General features: G+C 44.5%; 1 protein-coding gene and 1 long non-coding RNA gene across 5 annotated transcripts in view; one reads left to right on the top strand and one right to left on the bottom strand.

The window, feature by feature from the left end:
- Positions 1 to 16991, top strand: part of LOC135915794 (uncharacterized) — a 60064-nt gene extending 43073 nt beyond the window's left edge. The window contains exon 2 of the long non-coding RNA XR_010568751.2: positions 16713 to 16991. This is a non-coding gene — a long non-coding RNA (uncharacterized lncRNA). The remainder of the gene's footprint in view (positions 1 to 16712) is intronic.
- The window catches only part of LOC135915792 (uncharacterized), a 382578-nt gene that overhangs the window by 26383 nt on the left and 334194 nt on the right, over positions 1 to 22001 (bottom strand). Inside the window, exon 1 of one of the 4 annotated variants that reach the window (XM_070537745.1) lies at positions 620 to 656. The exons of the other annotated variants lie outside the window; for them this stretch is intronic. Coding sequence (XP_070393846.1) covers positions 620 to 641 — 22 coding nt within the window. The 5' untranslated portion in view covers positions 642 to 656. Of the gene's footprint in view, positions 1 to 619; positions 657 to 22001 lie in introns of those variants that run through there. 4 annotated transcript variants of the gene reach the window in all.

The following is a 22001-nucleotide window of genomic DNA, read 5'->3' as shown; positions in this document are numbered from 1 at the left end:
AGATGAACTCTTCAAGGGCGAATGTCTCTTTCCAAGGAAACTGTGTGTGTGTTTTTGTTGTTCTAGCTTCATGGCACTAACTTTCAACCCGCCACGGTGGCTTAGCAACTATGGCGTCGTACTGCTAAGCATGAGGTCGTGGGATCGAATCCCGCCACGGCGGCCGCGGTGGCCTCATTTCGATGGGGGCGAAAAAAAAAAAAAACGCCGTGTCCCGTGCATTGGGGCCACGTCAAAATTATTCCCGAGTCCCCCACTATGATGTGTCTAGTAAACAAATCGTGGTTTTGGCACGTAAACCACGAGAATTCGTTCACTATAACTTTCAGGTATATGGCAACGCTTACGTTTATGTAACAAGGCTGAGAGCTGGGGAAATTGGCTTACGTTAATCATGAAAAGCAACGCGACTTGAACACGGATGCACAGAAGAAACACAGGGATGACCACTCTCTCGCAAGTGACGCCTTAGTTAAAGCTCGTGAACTAAATACAGATGTTATTAAAACTCAAATAAAAAAGTAAGGAAAGAAAATAAGCAGCACGCCTACGATGAACCGCTTTACACTGATAACTTGCGCACGGAGGAAAAAAGAAGTATCGTCGGCTCAAAGCTTACCATGCGGCACCAAGGAAACCATACAAGTGTAGTATAACCGTGGAAAAGAATTGATGATCTGTCTAAAAACGCCACTTCTGTTTCAAGTTGTGCTGTTTTTCGCAATGCAATTTTATGTACTTTACCCCATGGGTGCTGCTTGTCGTTTCAACCGAAGGTTATACAAGACACTTTTTATTCTTCAATCGAAAGGTTGACCTCAGGCATAATAAGCGAAGGACATCACACGTGTGCAAATTCTGTGTGTTTCAAGCTTTTTAAGAACATCAACAATGAAAGAAATTGTGAATCGAGGAAGAAAGAACGGACGCAGAAGTGCAGAAACCTAGCAACCTTATATTATCAGATGCTTACGAGGCAGAACACAAAGTTGTCGACGATTGCCTGTCATCGCCAGCAACCCCGATTCTTACCGTGGCATTTAGGACCAAGCCTTAAGAGATCGGCTACTTTGTCTTCAATCTTAATGAGATTAAATCTGGGACTCGAAGCGAATGCTTGCAGGTCGAGTCTAAAGCCACATATACGCAAGCAAGCAGCGGCAGCACTACTTGCTAAGACAGCTCACTAAGAGCCCAATTTGATAAAAACGTTAAGAGATAGAGAGGGACAATGTCAGAGAGGGCAATAGCCTAATCCCATGGAAAAGAAGGCCGGTGTGAACTTGGGAAGTAGAGCGTGGGTGTCTTAATAAGGCCTCCACGTGGACAGTTTTCTAATCCGACTGCCAACCTACTTATCAAATCCTAAGCGCACGGGTCGGATGGGGAAGGACGAGGAAAAACTCCGCTGACTTAATCCTTTAACGCAATCGATGGCCACCTTTCTCGAAGTTGACGGCATTGTTTCACGGTCTGCCAAGCTGATCGTAGAGCTGTGTTTTTTTCTTGACTCTCGCACCTCAATTCGGGTTCTCGCTCACCGGTGTGAAGGAGGTGACTTAAAGGTCCGGTGCAGCTTGACATGGCGCCGAATGTTTGCGTCTATAAGCAGTGGACTCCCAATCCCACCCAATGCGCGAAGCAGAGACCAACATACCTTGCGCAACCTCCCAGACCTGTTGGTGTGAACCTCTCTTGTTGCATCTTCATTTAATTTCTTGAATTATCAGCGCTCAGAAATACCGGGCGCCTAAAGACTATGCTATATTGTATGCGCGCATTGCAGGAAACCTGAGAAGCCTGCGTAGTTTGTGCGACACATACAGACAGTTCACGCGAATGAACTCCTGCCTCTTCGGTAAGTGCGCATGCGGCGTAAATCACGTGCGTTTGCTAAATGACACACTGCTGCACAAAACCTTCACGAACACACTATGTGATGATCCTGTGTGACCTGTTATTTTTTCTATAGTAGGCTGTTATTTGTTTTCTTGGAACCTCAATAAATATTTATTGACGGATTGATTGATTGACGCACAAAGTGTGCCTAAAGGTACACTGCGCCCTAAGCGGGTGCTTCTACCATAGGCATTTGGCAGGCACTGGTGGGCGTATCAATGCTCTGGTACGCCTTTAGGCGTAGTGCAAACACTAGTAGGCATATTAGTGCAAAACTGTTAGTAGATTGATCGTATGACGGCATGCGCCAGCAATTCAGGACAGACACAATTGAGTCAAGGATTAATAATAGCTACCGCGAAATTCACGACTGACGAACAGAGAGAACTATCAACAAAGTAAAGAGCGGCGAAGCATAGAAAACTTGGAGGAACTTACGTATTCTATACCTCAATCTCTTTGCAGTGACTCACACAGATCAAGATAACACAGATCACACAGATAACTAAACAGATCAAGCATCTAGCAAACGAGACGTAAGCTAAGCGCCGTGGAGTGAATATTGAAAATCCAGTGTATAAAGACTTAACGAAATAACGAAAGCATGAACTCCCTCCTGCTTCATTCATAGACTGCGTCCTGGTGGGCGTTGCCGGTCGTGATTATCCGAACTTTTTGACATAGGCAAATTGCCTTTAACAAGAAGATTTGATGTCATTCTAGAGATGTCGGTCTTACATCACAAATTTTGTAGCCAATTTTGTCTGGAAACACACTAGCATCTCGGTCTATGAGGGCTTTGTCTTTGTCTAATCTCGTACACACTGTCAAAATCTGCTGTCTATGCGGTGTTGCTGATGTTGCGGGGAGAAGGCCACAAAAACAACAGCAACGACAACAGCAACCGTCATCCCGGTTCCGAGAGGGACAAGCGGCGAGATGAAGGTTGACGCTGCCCAGGGACACAGCGTTGCCCGTGACGACGTCTCCCCTAATTTCCCTCAGTGTTCGGGCCTTGAAAGGGGGTCTGTCTATGTCTGCTTAGTGCCACTGACAGTGAATGAAGCTCACGTGATTGCTTCCGCAGGTCGCCGAGTTTGCCAGTGCGTGCCAGAGCGAATCGGACTGACTCTCTTGAAAAAATACGTAATGGTTTGTGCTCTCTGTCCACATGCTGTCTTATTCAAAGATTCAACGTCTACAGAAGAACAATGGGCAGCTGGCTCAAACAACGCATATAATAGTGGCCAACACAGCGAATAGCTGTAGGAAGGTCTTCGCTATGGACATTACTCTCAATTTCTCTTTCGTTCGCGTGCACGCTCAGAATAAAAAATAGCGGATAGCGAATGGCGGTGTCGTTTATAGCATTCTAAAGTCTTGCATCTAGCAAGTTCTAGAATGCTAAGGAAGCTGTTCGACGTGCATTGATTATACACGGGGACACACATTATCGTTTTACCGATGCACAGCGGATATGTACGCTGCGCCCCACGTCGTAAATATTGTGCTTTGATTATACATACGATACGCAGAGCACACAACCCTTCAGCACTTGATTTGACGTGCATGCGGCTAAATGGCTAAATAGCCTTTTCCGACCCGTAACGCGTACGTCAGTGAACACTGCTCTCAAAGTGTTGTACACGAGGTGTTGTACGTACCGGTGAGAAACATATAGTCAATGACAACCTAAGAATGCGAGGAATGCTGCACCACTAGTCAACTCAAAGTCCCGAACTCTGAACTCGGACTTGCTAAGCACCACATGAGGTTTAATATTAGGGAGCGTTAGCCTGGCACCTGCTGCCCTTACCGCTCAGAGAAGTGCACACAGCAGGTAAACAGGGACGCTAATGGGCTTATAGAATGCCTGCGCACAACACTCATGGCAGCAGCGGGGGGCAGAACTCTAGCAGAACGCAGTTCTGGCTCCGCCGCTGAGCTGATTGAATGGTGTGTTGACAATGTGTGCTGTCATCTTCGACAAACGGTGATGCTGATAAGGCATCTCAACAAACAAACGTTTTCGTCTTTTTCTTAGCTGCGACGTCCTTGCTTTCCTGCCGAGCTAGCGTTCTTGCCGGCACTCCTGCAGAACTGCTGCGTAGCACTGGTGTGAGCGGAATGGACAGTAAATATCAATGATAGGAAAAATTGTCGTCCACTCCAAATGTTGCACGAAGTTAGGAGTTTGACAATTATTTCTTTTGTGAACCTTCCTTCACCTTGCCGGATTCCGCAGAACTTATTTGCCATATACATGTAGATGTCAGTGTTATATAACATTTCACACGGCGCTGATTAACGCTGATGGCTTCCCGTTGGTGTAATCTCTTGCACTATCAAAGTGCAAGGCTTCCACCGCCACTGGCAGCGCTCCTCATAAATACAGTCTTGTGTAACACCCTGTAGCTGCCAGGCCACTGTTCCATACAAAACTGACTCAAGGGCACTGTTTCATGCAAGGGCACGGTGCATGCTTCATCGCACTGGGCCAAAACCGTGCATTGCCAGAACGCCGTCCTAGGAGTTAGTTCTTGTGCAACGCTAAGCTTCGCTGTCACTATTATGATACTGTTAGTTTTTTTTATCGATACGCGGATGCCACATGGCTCCAAGCCACTCTTCTGACCACTCTTCTGTGCAGCAGGAACAGCGCCCTGGTAGAAGCCATGCCTATCTTAACGCCTGCGCGATGCGCAAAACAGCTCTAACTGCCAACATTCTGTGGCAACGAAGGTAAATCCATATCTAGTCAAATCCATATCCATTTCGTATTCATTTCCTTCTGCACGTTAGTTATTGAGTCAAGTATTCTAGGAAGGAGGCTAGTTTGTGGCACCCCGTGCTTGCTTATTCGCTAGCGTCCGTTTCGTTTTTTGGGGGGGAACAGGTGCCGAACCAGCATAGCTTAAAACTAGACACTATAGCGTTTTCCAGAGGGAGTAAACGGAAAAAATACAATTTAAATAGAACATAATGTGGTGTATCTTGTGTCTTATATTATTATAGTAGGGTGTTGCAGAAAGGGGGAGGTGCATAAGAAATTATGTTTTCCGGTTTGTAAGAAACGCTGCTGAGGCTACGGAACTAACTTCAGGAGCTTTGTCACGCGTGCACTAGAACTACGTAGCTTTCAAATTATTCCCGCATAAGTTTACCATGAGTGTAATAAATTTATTTATTTAGTAGCAGCTACGTATATCAGACAAAATAAATTAATCTCACTATATATAGGACAGTCACTTTAAACGTACATAAAAAGTTATGATTTTCTGAGTCATTGCTAAACGCTTGCTTCGGCGCAAACTCTAGGGCCTGCTGCTCATTCACTTAGTTGCTTTCTTCTCGTACTCTGTCAAACTCTTGAAACCGGCGTTGCCCGTAATTTGTGCTTGCGTTGGTGCAAGTTTGGAGTATGCCGCGATTTCATAAGCGCTAAAAGGAAGGCTGAGGAGTTTTTCAAGAGACAATAAAAATTGAGGCCTGTATTGCGAAACCCTATCAAAATTTTGAATTTTGTATCCTCAGGCGATTACCGTTAATGGGTACGGGCGTGCGCTCGAAAGAAGAAGAAAAAAAGAATGTTTACAGATGAGCCAGCTTGCGAAGTTTGACGCCAGAGGTCCCCCTGTTTGTGTTTCGGCTTTGTTAAAAGTATCAGGCACCCGGGATTCGCTGTTAGCAAAAGCTTATGCCCGAGGCTTATGAGCAAGTGCTTATGAGGAAGCGCTCAAAAACGCATGCGAAAAAGAGCAAGCGATTTGTTGACGCCTGTAAAATAAATTAATTTAAGTTTAAAACATCGCACAAGATGGCACCTCACACAAGAATAACACTTACAGTGATACCGTATAAGCTATATGATATATGGAACAGTGATCGACCCAAGCCAGACAAACGCCATATGAAGATGAAAAATAAATAACAAAAAGCTCAAGTGTACACGGAACCCTTTCTTTTCAACGACACAACCACCTAAACGTACTTTGCGCATTCATAGGCATATGTGTGAAAAACTTAAACCACTTCTGTTACTTCTTTGGCAATATAGTTATAGATTGTACTGCGAGAACGTGTATGCCTGCATCTGGTCTTGCGCTTTTCTGCGTATTCAATGTGGTGTATTGCTTGAGTATTCTTGCCTTCCTCATGGGAAAGAAACTATATTCTCGAACGAACTTTTGACAGCCTTATGTATTTTTTTGCCAAAAACGCAAATATAGCGAATAGAAAACAATCAACAAATGAAAAAATCAATGAAATGTGGTTCATGTGCTTGTGTATGTTTCACAAATGCCATTAAAAATAAGAGCCTTATTTAATTATTTACGACTTCTCGCAAATCTATGACGCTATACCGCAGAAAGCCACGCGATACATGCAACGCATGTTATATAGACATTAATAGCTACTTTTTAATTTGATTTGGTTTAGTTCAATACAGGTCGGTGAGGAGTACACAGAGTGCAACGTGAGAGAGAACAAAAACGCAGGTAAAAATAATCTTGCAACTGTTTTATTTTAGAGCGACGCTGTCTCAGAAATTACAGTATTCAGAGTATCGAGATGACGTCCACATCATTTGAACTTCATCTGTACACGTAGTTACTAGCTTCTATATCTGCTGTCTATATACGAACGTTGCGTCCTCAGATGAAGCCCGATTCATCGCTGTCCGCCGATAATGTGCTTCGAGGACGTGCTCAGCGCCGCGTGAAATTTGCCGCGAGCGAAGTGAATGAAGTGTTCGGAGTGACACGAAAGTACAAGGCGCCACATTAAAAAAAAAAGTCACATAAAGGAAAGAAGAGGCACCGTCGAGAGAGTAATGACCTCAATTATGCTTCATAGCTGCGCTGCCGCGCCTGCTGCGGTGGCGCTTGCGAAGCCCCCACGACACGTGTCGGCTCATCCGTCTTCTCACTCTTTCTGTGTTCGTTACGAAGCTTCTCCCGCGCAAAGTAATAAAATAACAACAGAAAGCCGCAGCGTCAGCAGGCCTTGAAGAACAACGTCGTGCACGGAGCGTCAGATGAGGCAATTACCACCACTAGCAAATCTATCCGGCTACCAGCATCTTACGCTCACCAGCTGTACACAAGCCCCCCTCCCCACTCCACTCTTTTTCCCCCTCTCTAACCCCCGACCCCTTTCTTCAGATGAATATACAAAGCGTGATCTAAGGTGTTCTTTCCTTCCCTCGAGGACCTCTGCTGCTGCCTCTCTTCTCAACGCGTCGACTGCTGTTGCATATGGGGCATATGCTTCCATCAAAAGCTCGTCAACGCGCTATAGTGATAGGGAGCGTTATGTTTGCGACACCACAGCCCGGCAACATGGACGCTGCAAGCTGCTCTCTCGGTCTCGAAACGAGTAAAGTGATCTAGGAACAAAACAAAACTCTATGTCACGTGCACTATAGCGTTAGGACGTACGGCACGCTTCGGCGTGGACGAGCGTTTTGTGCATGCGAAACCGTTGATGCATAAGAGCGGTCGCAAATAGCGAAGAAATGGCTAAGTTTAGTTTAGGCAAATAACTCTATTAAACACGTTAGCGTTTGGTGATTCCCAAAATGAACTTAACAAAAAGAACATGCAGAATTCTCTAAAAGCAGTCTAGGAGATGTAAAAAAAGGCAAAGGCTAAGTAGACCAGACGAAGTAGGAGCTGATTTGCAAGAGCGTCGTTTGGAAAAGCAGCATTTGTAGATGGCACACTTCGCAGATAATACAATGAGAGAGGTTACAAAATGTACGGCTCCTATTCACCACAACATTTCTACACTGTAGATTGGTTATTAGGTATATTATGCACCGTATATTCTATGAGCAGAGGCAGTCGGATAATGACACATTTCTCCTGAACTGAAAGCTCAGAAAGTTCAGCCCCACAAATTTCTTTCTATGAGAAAAGCAAAGATTATAAAATCGGAAATGCGTACAAAATTGTTGCTTTTACGAAGAAAACAGAACTTTCTTGTGGCATCAGAGTGAAACTTGGAATCCCGATGCGTGGTGATAACTCCATGTACGAAAAAGAACAATGCACGGATGAATATCGTGCCACATGCCTTGGCACAGAAGCTATGTTCACAGAGCTTATAGGTAATAAGCGTTCACTGCCACTGCCTGGCAGCTTCCGTGCTTGCTGTCACAATTGCCCGGCAAATCTTTATTTTTTCTCAACTGCTGTAGTGCACAAGCGACTATCCGAATTCAGCATTCCCGACCTCTCTCACTTTTCCTCTTTAATGCCAATTGCGACTCACAATCTTTTATTCCAAGCTGACTATATGCTAGCACAGTGAGCAGAATTGCTATGAAAGGTGCGCCTGTCATGGTATGAGAACACCCTGATGCTAAGACTTGGAGTCTTATGAACTTGGATGCGAATTTGGACTAGCTCATTGCAATTCATATTTGCCACAAACCATGAAAGAGACAACTTGGCACATGCAAGCGTCGCGCTGTTCGTGAGTGTTGTGCATTGTTGCTGTAGCGCGCAGCCTAAATATACCAATAGGTCATGAAGGAGGCAACACGATACATGGCTGTTGGCAACGCGACTGCCATGTGTGAGGTTGCCTCCCTAATGTCCTGTTTTTGAGTTTAGGCAGTATTCTATAGTAATTATTGTAGCTCATATGAAAACATTGTTGTAGGTTGTGCATGGGAAAATGCTTCTCGTTGGTTTGTATTGGACAGAAGCTGCGAAAGGACCAAATCGCAGTCGTGAGAACTTCCGCGTCCCACTAAATATAAGCTCGTAGAGGGCCAGTTTTTTTTTGTTTCTAGCAAATAGTCTGCGATTAGTTGTGGGCGAAAAGGCGTAATAAACAGGTTGACGGTGCATGAATGTTCTTTAAGACAGCAGAACGTGTTCGTAAAAAATAGCGTTTGAGCATGATTGTGCGAATAGGTTATAGCCTACGCATAAATAAGGGCTTGCATAAAACTTCGCCTAAAGTGACTTAAGGTAAAGAGCTCTTATTCTTTTTCCCCGTGGTGGCTTTGACGGACGTGGTCTTGCTCATCAATCTCAGCATCAGGTTCACATTAACGAACTTGCGTGAGCAAGGCTCAAATGCTACGTGCCTCGGCGATGTCGCGCTATCTTTCGCGGTGTGGTATTTCGGCGCCATTTTCTAACATTCTTTCACCAAATGACGTCTGCTGGTGCACCTTTCCATCTGTTTCCATCTTTTTGTCTTTGTTTTGTTTTAGTCCAATTAGAAACATAATACGCGAATTGAATCAACCAAGGTGGACCAGTGGAAACACCAGCCATAACTCATTACCGGAAGCAAAACTTCTCCGAGGCGCATATGACAAACGGAAGGCTTCAGACAAGAACATTTACGAAGCCGTGCAAGCATCCCGCAAGGAAAACTACAGATTCCTTGATCCTATACCTGTGAACACATAAAATACGCATCATCATCATCAGCAGCAGCAGCATCATCATCAGCAGCAGCAGCATCAGCATCACCATCATCCTGTTTTATGTCTACTGCAGGACGAAGCCATCTCCCTGCGATCTCCAATCACCCCTGTCATGCGCCAACCGATTCCAACTAGCGCCGCTAATTTCTTAATTTCATCGCTCCACTTAGTCTTCTGCCATCCTCGACTGCGTTTCCCTTCTCTTGGTACCCATTCTGTAACCCTAATGCTCCAACCGTTATCTAACCGGCGCATTACATGACCTGCTCAGCTCCATTGTTTTCTCTTGATGTCAATTAGAGTATCGTCTAATTAAATATGCCTACACATATGTATCTATGTGTTCAACATTTTGCGACATGCTTTTGTGCCAAATTTGTGTTCCAAAATGCGTATGTATTTTGGAACACAAATTTGTTGGGCTTTAAGAGAACGTGCTGACACATACCTGTCCCATCAAGGTACAACTGTGCGCAAGAACGTATATGTAACATTACGTCCATATGCTGAACTCTTCGGAAAGAAAACATTCGAATGCTCGTTGCCACCGGCCCCGAAGAGGTCAACGTTCCTGGCCTCTATCGTCGTGCACTGACCATGACACCGCCCGGAGACAAACAAGGAATTCCGATGATAGAAAGAAACATGATACAAGAACAAAGCCCGCTCCTACTATCATTGTTTGAGCAGGGTCAGAATAACAGCTGGAGGGGAAAGGAGTTGGCATGGTCCCCACGTCACAGACGCTTGTTTCATATTTTTTTCTTCGTTTTGTTCTGAACAAATGAGATAAGACGGGTGAAGGGAAGTGCACTGCCAAGAATAACAGTGTCCAGGCGACGTTGCGGCTTCCCCTGTCCCCGTGCTGCCATTTCCTAAGCGGAAGAGGCTTCGCTGGAAGCCATTTGTAACGGCGGCGCCAGATGGGACCCGTTTTTTGGTTGGTGCAGTGCGCGCCGACTTCCGCAAACCGCCTAGAAGAGATTGCCAACCTTGCAACAGCGGTTGGTGTTTCTGAAAACCATAAACAAAAGAAAAGAAAGGGATCGCAATGACAATGCGGACGTGTCCGGGAACATCAGTCGTAGGAATTAGTTGTTGACCTGCATCTGAGCAGTAAAGGGATAAATAGCCCGCCTATTCAACCTTCTAACGTGTATAACGTCTGCTTAGACAGTGCGTCAATTTCTAAATAAAGAGGCCCTAGTGACAGGAAACCACTTTCTGCGTAGATCATAGCACTTGTCCTTAACGCGATGGCACAGAACACACGGTAAAGGTTGAAGGTTTCTCCTTTCTGAGCAATCGGAGACACCAGAGAGACACATTAATCCTGAAGCATTGAACCGGGAAGTTCAAGGGCTTTCTTTTGCTTGTGCTCTGGCTTTTATGATGGCAGCTTGGCGCCGCGCATCGCCGCCCAGAAAATTCAAAAAAAAAAAAACAGAACAACAAGGAGATGCCACGGATGCTTGTTGCCTTTGAGCGATGGAAGTGTCTCGGCTGCTTTGGTCTTGGTTTGTGTCACTACCAGCCCAATCTTGGCTATTTCGCGAAGAGTTCAAAATAGAATGTTGCGCCTGATGTTTCATTCTGTGTTAAGCTCTGCATCATTCATGCAATGGTCGCAAGGTTAAATTTAACGGGTAATACGCTACGTTTTTATTTGTTTGTTATTTACGGCTGTAATATCCGCTGTGTCAACTTTTAGACTGGGTACTGCACTTCAATTCGAAGCAGGTGTTCCTCCGGAAGGGGGAAAGTCCTCGCTGTCTATAATTAGCCTAGAACGGGAACGAAACTTAAGGTGACCGCTGACCACTTGCCCATCTACTTTGCCGTCTACGGCGAGTATTGGGACAAAGCCACTGTGTTAGTTCACACCGCCTTCAAGACCGGCCCGAAAATCTTAGTCATTTCATCATAGCAGCAAACGCTATACCTAGGAGCTGTGCGACATTGTACCGTCTTCATGATCGACCCAGGTAGAACAGGTTTTAAAGTTGATTCATCAGAGTAAAAAAATGCTATCATATTTTAGGATAGACCACGTGACATAGGCGTAAGTACAATCCTATGACATCCCAATCCCTGCTTCTCTAGCTCATGCCTCCGTCCAGTACATACATAAAGCCCAATAATCAGCGTGTAGTCAACTCGCGTAGAACGGCGGGAATGGAAATCATACTGTCGCCGTCATACGATCTTCGTCCCCATCGTCGTCGTCCTGTTGCTGTTGTCACACATTGGCTCGCCTCGCACACACAACTGCTCGCCTTACAAAAACACGTTGGTCCACCTAATAACGGTTTACGGAACTCCAAATGATGCTAGATACCAACAATTCTGTCTGTCCATCTTGATGCTGGATAGCGGCCTATCTGCGAAATGCTTCGCATAACATCTATTCCCACAGTGCGTGGGATCTGCGTATTTTTTTTACTAACGAATATTCCTTAAGTGGCTCGCCGCAATGGTTCATACTCCCCTCCCACCCCCTACCCCCCCAAAAGAAAGAAAGAAAGAAGGAAGTGGCGTCTCCTTCAGTAATACAAAGAAAAGTAGATGAGTCAAACGAAAAATATAAACATTGGCTCATACCCGAAAAAGCAGTGTCTAGTCCAGTGTTACAAAAAAAATATCATCATCAGGAATGGCTCGTATCCCCGTAAGCAAGCAAAGATGCAATGGCTAAATATTAACGAAGAAATTAAAGAAAGAAAGAACGAAGGAAAGAAAGGACAAAAGAACGAACGAACGAAAGAAAGAAAGAACAAACGAATGGCATAACCTTTAGGTAGGGCATTAGGTGTTCGCGGGTGTCGTTGAGGGGGTCGACATACAGCACCATCCGTTTACTTCCCATTGCGGCTCGTTATGTCGCGCAAGAAGTCTGACCGCTCCGATCGTATAACTTAATGCGTTACTACGTGTGCAGCAGGATTTCGCCTTCACGTGTTACAGGAATGTAACATGCTGCCGAATTTCGTTTTCTGCTTTAGATCAGTGTTCTGTTATAGCTTCTGGTTTTGACGACTTTGACAAAGCTTTCGACGCTGTTCCTCCCCAACAACTCTTGCTTTTCATGCTTAGGAAACTTAGGGCAGACAACAATGCGTTCAATTGAATGGAATGTGTTCTACGCAACCTAATACGGTGTCATAATGTCCCGGGAGAGGGGCCGATAAGAATCATGACTGTAAAATAGACATAGAAAGAAAGAGCAAGTTTCCTTATTGTTATGCCTGTTTTGGCAATCTTCGATGCGATTAACGCCTCTAGCACGTATTCCTGTGCAACATTAATCACTGCTAGCTCCGCAGTTGTTGACGAAACTGGATGGGGTATACGAAGTATAGGTCGTACTTGAGTCGAAGGGACGGAAAAAAGCTGCAGAGGCGCCATGATCGTCGCTGTGTACATACGCATCTGTGAATACTTGAAAATAATCGGGAACTCTTTCGAACATGTGCCCAGTCAGGTTGACTGTACACCATAGGAGGGTAAACTAAATGTGCAAGTACGGGGTACATTTAAATATGTGACAAGCACTCACTTTCCCAAAAGGAGTTGCGAGCGCTCCATTTGTGTCAACAATGTGACAATCTATGTGTCATTGCTTTCCACCAGCATTTTAGGTCGCCACCTGCACAGACGAAGTCAGATCGAGTCCAGACAGTTTCTTTCCGTGCCTGTCGATATCCACGCTATATGCTTCCCGAATCGTCGCACTGTTCGGCTGGAACGTGTACTCATGCAGATACAACTTCCCTCTCGGAGTTATGTGGAGCCGAATCCCCCGAAGCTAATCCGGACAACCTCCCTTCTCTGTCATCCCTGCTTCCTTCCGGACCCTATATGTCCCGTCGCGAGCAGCCATCGGGAAAAACGGGGCGTACCTCGTCTCGCCTTTCTAGACGGGCGCCTTTAAAGATTGCTGCAGGGAATATATTTGAAATGGTTGCCCGGGCGCGTGCCACCAAGCGGTCGATGCTGAAACGTCGGCAGTCGCGACGAATGAGTCAGCGCCGTTGTCCCCATCGTTCCATTCATCATGTCGCGCTAGCTGCTGCAGCTTATTAGGCTTCAGTCACCGTTATTTTTTGTGCTTGCCTTTTCCCCCACCGGATGTGCCACGGCGCGTGCGTGCCCTCTGTGCGCGCGTCCGTGTGGTTGCGGGTGGTTTTGGTGTGTGTGTGCGCGCTCGTGCGTGTGTTTTATTTTGCACACGAATGGGTGTGAAAAAAAAAGGCTGCGCGTCTACTTCATTAGAGGTCATGTCTGACGGCACCATTTCACGCGTTGAGTTTTGAGCTACTTTGCTTCACAAGCTGTGCACACAGCATGTTAAGTAATCTCTTTTAGAGCACGATAGAAAAAAAAAAAAGCCAGGACGCCGCGGTTCGGCTTGCCACGAACGTCGAGAAGGCCAGTGAAAAGACAGTGAAAAGATAGCATGGGAGGAATAGAAACTAAGTTTGCGACCGGAGTCACGTGCTGGCATGTCTTGTGGTTTCAAGCGAGTTCGCTTCATAAAGAACCGAGTCTAAGGAAGAAGGCACTTTAAGAGAGTTGCGACAAAAGTAATCGATAGGTTGGTTAGTACTGTTCATGATGTGCACAGTATAAAGGGTTAGAGTTAGGTCTACTGTCACATGAATACATGACCTAATATTAGATCACGGCAGTCAAGGCTGTTAGGACAGTAGGCAGAATAGCAGTAATCATAGATGGGCAGACTTCTCTGCATTTGTTGATATTCGCTTCCACTTTTGTAGTATAGTCTGGAGTTCCATGGTTTTCGTAGTTTCTCTCTTCGGCGACATATCTACTCAGTCTCTCACTTATGCGTTAGTGCTGTATTGTTGCTTATTATGTAGCTGATCATCTCGTTATTTTTATCTCCCTTTGTTCTAATTGGTGTTTTACCTCATAACTTCTGGCTGTAGTTGTTTGACATTTCTACCTTTTTTTCTGTTTCTCTGTGTGCCAGTTCTCAGATCTCAATGTTGTTCCTGAACACGTTGAATAAATGATTGGTTGTTATAATATTGTTGCTTATTATGTAGCTGATCATCTCGTTATTTTTATCTCCCTTTGTTCTAATTGGTGTTTTACCTCATAACTTCTGGCTGTAGTTGTTTGACATTTCTACCTTTTTTTCTGTTTCTCTGTGTGCCAGTTCTCAGATCTCAATGTTGTTCCTGAACACGTTGAATAAATGATTGGTTGTTATAATAATAATTAATATCATCATGGTTTAAAACACACAAATGTGTCAAATTGGAAGGCCGTTAATGAAGGCCTAAAGCTACAGCGAAGCTCAGAAGATAGCACAAATTTATAATTCTTATAGCGAAACAGTACAAAAAGTAGCCTGAAACTGACTAGCACAGCACGTGAACTTCGAGTCAGTGATGAGTTTCGCTGTTAGCGTACAAGCATACAATAAATATTTTCAATAGGCTTGCTAGAGAACGTCTATTTAATATAAGCGGGACACAGCTGCCAATTAGCACAATGAGATCTACATAAGTGGTTTACGATCATATCTTATGAAATAGTTCGGTAAACTCTGGCCTAACGCAGCTAATTGAGTGAAATACGTTACAATATAGTCAATATAGTAGACGAGTTCGACCTGAATGTGTTTCTGGAAACGCGTGTTGTGACCAAAGGCACAAAAAACATGTTATGCCTTATAACAACTCTTGTAAACCTAATATATTCAGGCAGGAACTGTTTGATAACCCACGAGAAAAAGCTTACCAAGTTGAAAGTAATAATCGAATTTATCTTTGAGTTCATAATAACTGATTAAATAGGTGTATATCTTCCCTGTTTGCGTGATTCTAAACATTGTAAATATTTTTGTAGGAACATTCATCATACGCATTCATTTTGTGAGCAATTTCTTAATCTTGAAGTTCTGGAAGTTCTAAAATCAGCAGGATTTAACTCGGACGTTAAGTCAATGCTGTCAAGGACACATAAGAAACCTCGGCCCAAATGATTACTTTTTTGGAGCTAATTAAAAAGCGACAAATACTTAAAAGTCAATTACATCAAGCTGAATGTTCACGTTGACCGAATCGATCCAAGATGGCCGCTGTATGCTTCTATGCGGCTAGTTGTTACAAAGCAATCATGCCATGAAATCGCACAAATGACCTATGTTTCATTATATTACCTATACACTTTCTTGAGACTTCTTCAGCGTAGTTTTTCAGTGGTCAGGATCAGAGATGGCAAATCAGTTCCGTGGATATTCGTGAGGTGGTGGAACACCGATGAAAGCCGGGGTAGTTACATGCATAGATAGCTATACTATATATACATGCATACTATTACAGGCACACATGCAATATAGAAATAGACGTTTTAACGATAAGACATAATGTAATATAGAGATATGTAAAACAATCGATGCAAAATCAATGCAGTAACCCCTACTAGTTCGCGCTAGTTAGCTGATTGTTTGGTCATTATAAATAGTTATAATTGAACTCCATTTACTACTCTAACTCCGCTCTTGATGTACCGAAAGTGTGAGGCTACTTTTACGCGTTAGTGTGAGATCACTTATATTTTTCCTAATATTATTACTCTTACGCCAATAGTGGTAGTCGCCACCCTTATAAATTGGTGACTACATCTCTTTCCTTTATTTTCATTTTAGTAAAAAAATTATCGAATGAAACTGTCATCCACTCCACAATATATCGACGCTATCATGCAAACTCGTGGAAACTTCCCAGAAAGAATGCTTCGCAGTTGAAGATAAATTGTTGAGTGAGTGGTTTATCTGAATGAAGGTGGAAATGATGGCAACTATTGTGTCTCCGGCTTCTTCCAAAACAATGAATTCTACAATGATCAAAGGAGGATGACATGAGGCGAGATGAAAGAGGAAATGTTCTATATGGTAATAAGGGGCATTTCATAAATGTTATTAAACAGTCTATGTAGAAATAAGCAGCCACAAAACGGCACATTCTGCATTTTATGCAACTAAACAAGTTAATAAATCAAGTATCGCAAAGAATCAAGCAAGGCAAAGCTATGTTAAGCATTAAATAGGTGCAATATCAATTCCAATAGAGAAGGTTATTACAACCTTTAGATGAGATGAGCAATGAGTCTTTACCTATGGCCCAAACAACCTTTATATGCTTGAAAGACGATCACGATTGCGATTCATTGTTGTTATCGAAGCACACCTTTGTTGTTGCAACGTAGGACAGTTTGTAAGAAAGCTTTCTCTTGGTCCGGCAATTGACCGAATCCTTTCCGGGGTGGTCGCTCTGCCATCTAAGCTAATTGAGTTAGTCAGTGGTACCAACAGATAATTTTTCCCTTTCAGGATCAGGGATCCGAACGAAGTAAGAGAAACAGAAAGGTTGCAGAACGGGCTGGCTGAAAATCGCTGTCAACGAGCAAATGGAGGCCACCATCTCACGAACGTTCCATTGGAGCCAATACAGCTAGGGCGGATGGGCCGCCTTCAAATCTGCACCGCATACATGAAGCATTGCAAGGACCCGGCTGGTGGCCCTTCGGCTGTTCGCGTATCTCCTCTCCGACCCTCGGCGCCGCGAGGTCTTGAATTGCCGGCAATAAATGGCATCGCCTTGCTCCCGTGTTTTTTTTTTCTTTTTCTTCGGAGGCCACTTTTGACACCGGCACAGCGTTGCCCGCATCGCACAACGACGTTGGGGGAACAAATTTGTGGGGTCTGAAGGAGGCATGACTATACAGATAGCACGAACGGCAACAAAATGTGGAGTACACCGTTTTGATAAAGAATGAAAGGAAGAAAAAAAATAAAGAAGCCACATCGATTCGTTTTCCACGACATTTCACTTCGATCGTAGCACTAGGCTGCCGGGCAAATATACAGACAGCAATGCTGATGAATTTTGTGTAAGCCTCTTACGGCATCGCATTCATATGCAAAAGCGTGTATCATTACTAAGTCTTCTTGCCTGTGTCCTTCGTTAGCACAAGTGTGAGTTTATCTGCTAAAACGTGTAAAACACCGGAGCAGAGCTTTATACGACATCGACTTTTTCAGAAATTACCACTCGGTAACGAGCACCGCCCTTGCGATTCTATTGCCCTGTCTTGCTAGGCTCTCCAAAAACATAGTTTTCGCTTGACCAGATGCAGAAAAACTTCTTTTCTAATTCTTACATACTCGTTCGCATTGGATGTTGTTCTGTCGGTTATTCATTGCCTTTCATACGCCTTTCAGAGCTAATGCATTTGACAAAACCAATGTGTTAATTCACAGTTTACGCGATACTGCTGCTACGCTTATGGCAGTTTTGCGATGAGATTTTTCCCAGAATAGCAGTATTTTCGGTCGCCACATATAGCATGGCTACTATGTTAGCATGTGCCGGGCCAGCAGAAACTGGTTACCGATTTTCGATACTCGTAATTCTGCAGTTTACACAGCTGTAAGATTGATGATTCCTGTCATTAGTATTTTTTTTTGTTAACACGTACAACGTCTTGAATTTTGAGAAAGATTGGGGGACTAAATAGAAAGGTATGCCGCCCTATAGGAACTATAGAACAATTTCTTTAAACGCAGCAAAATGATTGTGAAATAGCTTTAAGCGATCACCCAATAAAAGCATTTCGTCGTTTCGTACCTTTTCAAATAAAGCGATAAAAGGAAGCAAGCAAGCAAGCAAATAAAAAAACCAAATAAATAAATAAGGATAGAGAAGGTTTATACTAGCCGAGGGGGTCGCTTAGCCACAGTTTCAGTATGCTATTCCGGATGGAATATTTCCGTATATTGTTGTGGTGAACGAGAAAGAGGACACGTATTCCCATACGCACCATCGAGATGATTTCAGATCAAGCCAAAAACATGGGCTAGCTGGTTACAAGTGTTAGGGACATTATTTAGCGGCGCACACTTAGACGGGAGACATCGACAAACACACTACTAGCTTCTGTCAGGAGGACTTCAGAGTTGGCCAAGGCTTGTATCCTGCACAAACACTAGAAGCACCTTCGTAGCACCCAAAGTAGAGAGGCTACATAGCCGCGGTCCGAGGACATCATGCAGTTTAATTCGCGTACCATGACATGGTAAAATGCTCTACGAGGCAGTTTTTGCGGTTGCAAAACGTCTTAAGTTGAGAATCACATCCAGCATGGCTCGAACTAAATTTTTACTTCATTAAGGAGGAGGAGGAGGAGGAGGAGGAGGAGGAGGAGGAGGAGAAATAGGCGCAAACACAGGAAGGTTAGCCAGTTCTCAGACCGGCTGGCTACCCTGTGTTGAAAAAAGGGGGTAATGGAAATAAAATATAATATAAAAGAGATGTTACAAAAAAAACGTACTTTAAGCAGTGCCGTATTCTCCTGTAATAAAATACCTAGCAAGTACTGCGGAACAAAGAAAGACAGTATAAGAGATGAAATTCCAGACACGCGAGGAGCAGATAAGGCAGCAGAGATACTGAAACACACACTCACATAAAGAAAAAAAGAACAGAAAAGGAAATAAACGCTTACGAATTAGTTAGCAAAGGACGCGACCCAGCCCTCGCCAGTCTGAGTGGTGCCTGTCGAACAATGCGTCAGGCTGCAGCTTCGTGCGAAGAGTATTGGCAAAGCAAAGTGCCCGCGGTTCGGCCAGCACCGCACGAAAACCCCAGGGAACCCAATTAGCCTGGAGTTCAATTCCCAGCGGCAGTGGTCGGCTTATCGGCTCACCCGAGGCATGAATTGTACTAGCGCGGCTACTGGAGGTGCTGATGGCACAACCTGCACATCTTCGCGCTTCGTCAACGTGTGCGAGATGTTGGAGGCTGTACAGTGCTCGAATGCACAAATAGACGAGGGTGGCAGGCTGAAAGGCTATAGATCAAAACACAAAAGCAAAAAACTGCGGCTCAAGCCCTTCTTTGTTCACACGCTGCAGTTCCTTCCCATATGTTTCACCCAAGATGAACAGACTTTTCAACTTCCTAATTTCTCAGCATAAACTCTCTGTTTGTCCTTTTAATCCTTGGCCCATATTGTATACCGTGTTCGTTCCTGACTCATGTGATGTGGCAGCCGACTCACTTCGTCAATATAATTGTATCAATATGTCAAAGGCAATCCATCTCCATGGATGTAGCGTGATCTGATCACTGTCTACGAGGAAGACACTGCTGACCTCAGCGTTCACAGGCTTAGAAGGCTCCCAAAGGGCTTCTGCGTTCTTAAATAATGACTGGCCTGTGCGAGCCTGTGTGTTTGACTACGTGACGTTTTAATTGCGTGGTTTCTGTTCCCATATTCTCGCACCCTTTATCTCTATATAACCTCACACCCTCCCTCCTTCTATCTGTGTATAGGGAAGAGCGGAGGCGACTCTCATCTAGTTAACAACTGAACATACCTTTCTTGATAATATTTATCTTCCCCCTATTTTAGTTGCGTTGGTGACTCACTGAGATAGCGATCGGAGTGGTCCCGCCAGCGAGGTCTAGCTGGCAGACTAGTTCTCGTGAAAGAAATTGTTTGTGATTAATGTTGACGTCCGGAGCCTCCATCTGAAGCGAAAAGGAAGCAGTGTTTGAAAGCCGCCGTAAGAGGTTTGACTGCAGAGTCATCGCGCGCAGGCGATTGTGCACTCCGCCAAGCTCACATGTTGTGCACAGGGAGGAGCAACGAGAGAATATATGTATGTTTGTATAACGGTTGGAATTTAAAAGAATATTTCTGGAACGTGTCATGTACGACGACGCACATTTGTCAAAATAAAGAGGACCCAGCCCGTTCCCACATTTGAATGAATAAGTAATCGAGATACTTCATATTAGCATTCTTTCTTCTTTCTTTTTTGCGGCATTACTGTGGTTTCCCACATGTGGAAGAGTATCATGTTTGGTCATTGAAATGAGATGCAGGTTAAAACAGTTGAAGGACATATAGGGCACAATCTGCAGATCGTCGCTTTTTTTTTCGACAAACACTTGAACTGCAACTGTTAGATGGCTTCGAAGATGAAAAAAAAATATGCAGATTCCACGTACTCTGGGAATCGATGTAAGCGAAGCTCTCCGTGCTGGATGTTTTTATTGACGATAATTAGCGGCAACGTTGACGGCTAAAGCTTAACTTATTCAACGTTTAGGCTAACGTTAGAGTGGTGAGTTGACGTTAAACGTGACCTTGCGTGTACCACTGCTGTTTGTCTGCGTAGTACACAGGACACACAGGGAGAGGTGTTTGCTTGGGGTGTTGTTGTGTGCTATATTTTATAACCTCTGAGAGGGTTGAGCGTTGTCATTTCCTCACATGGCACATAGCATTGTGGCAGAAGTATTAAACTTGAATTGGGTTATGGGGCTGTACGTGCCAAAACCGCACTCGGATTGTGAGGCAAGCCATAGTGGCGTTCTCCGGATTAATTTTGACATCGTGATGTTCTTTAACGCGTCCCAATATCTAAGTGAACGTGCGCTTTCTATTTCGCCTCCGCCGAAATTTGGCTGCCGCGCTTGGTATCAAATCCACGACCTCTAGCAATGCCGAGCCGCAAAGATAACGCGACGGGCTCAGAAGTGTTGATTTGACTGTCGACTGCTTCCGTACAGTTACTTGGACGCTGCGGTGCACCTTAATTAATGCGACTCTGCTTCTGCATGTCCTGCATAATTTGTCCGCCTGACATATACATGGCGCTTATTTTTCAGGAATAGCAGCAACGTACTGTGCCGTACCTTGAACCTAAGCTTATGCTGTTGCCCGGCAGCCGCTGTCGTGTAGTAGTGAGGTTTCCTTGCCTCCTCACGTCACCTCTTATATGGGAACTGCCTCTTCTCTTTCCTCTCTTCTTCTCCTCTCTACAGTTCTATCTGCGTCCCCTCTTGCCTCGCATGTTAGTAGAAAGGGAAGCGCCGCAGTTTCTGCAATGCTTCTGAGGGGAGTCACGGATAATTATAGCTGTCAAGCGGCTAATGTGATGACGGCCAGGGAGCTCCAGAGGGCATTGTGCACATTCAACACGGAGGGGGGAGAACGAGTTTCTCCCGTTGCCTTTCCTCTCTTACTGGCGCCTATCGTCGCTTTGAACTACCCCCCGACGCGGTGCGCGCGACAGGAGCAGCAGCAGCAGCAGTGGGAAAGTCGAAGGAAGAAGCAAAGAAAGCTTCGCTTTAATAATGACTTGTGTAGTATTGCCAAACTGTTTCTTCATGTTCTGATAAAACTGTTGAACGCAATGAAATGTAAGAAGCAGCATTTGCTTGAATCACAGCACGTAATAATTGTATTTAGAAAAGAAAAACACAAAGAAGCACAGACGTAAATGCAAGCTCCGCGTTCATACGGTGCGAGAAATTCGCCTTATCACCCATGTCTTCCGGTTTCCAAGCTGCGCGATACAGCGGCAACTGATTGTATAGATACGCCAATTGGTCATCTCACCCAAAGTGGTGTAGACGCCATGGCTTTCTCATGTTGAGCAAAAAGCCTCGGACTGAATTTTCGGTACTTGGCAGCCGCGCTGCGATGAGGGCAGAATGAATTTTCTTTTAATTTCTAGTTTGCTGTTTTGTTCATACTTCGAAGCAGTGTCATGACAGCTGGCGCAGTGTTATGCTCAGTAAATCTTGCCTTGTCTTTTAGGGTATCA

This window comes from Dermacentor albipictus, chromosome 4, assembly GCF_038994185.2.
Source record: "Dermacentor albipictus isolate Rhodes 1998 colony chromosome 4, USDA_Dalb.pri_finalv2, whole genome shotgun sequence".
Classification (NCBI taxonomy): domain Eukaryota; kingdom Metazoa; phylum Arthropoda; class Arachnida; order Ixodida; family Ixodidae; genus Dermacentor; species Dermacentor albipictus.
This window is presented reverse-complemented; position numbering and strand designations above follow the sequence as displayed.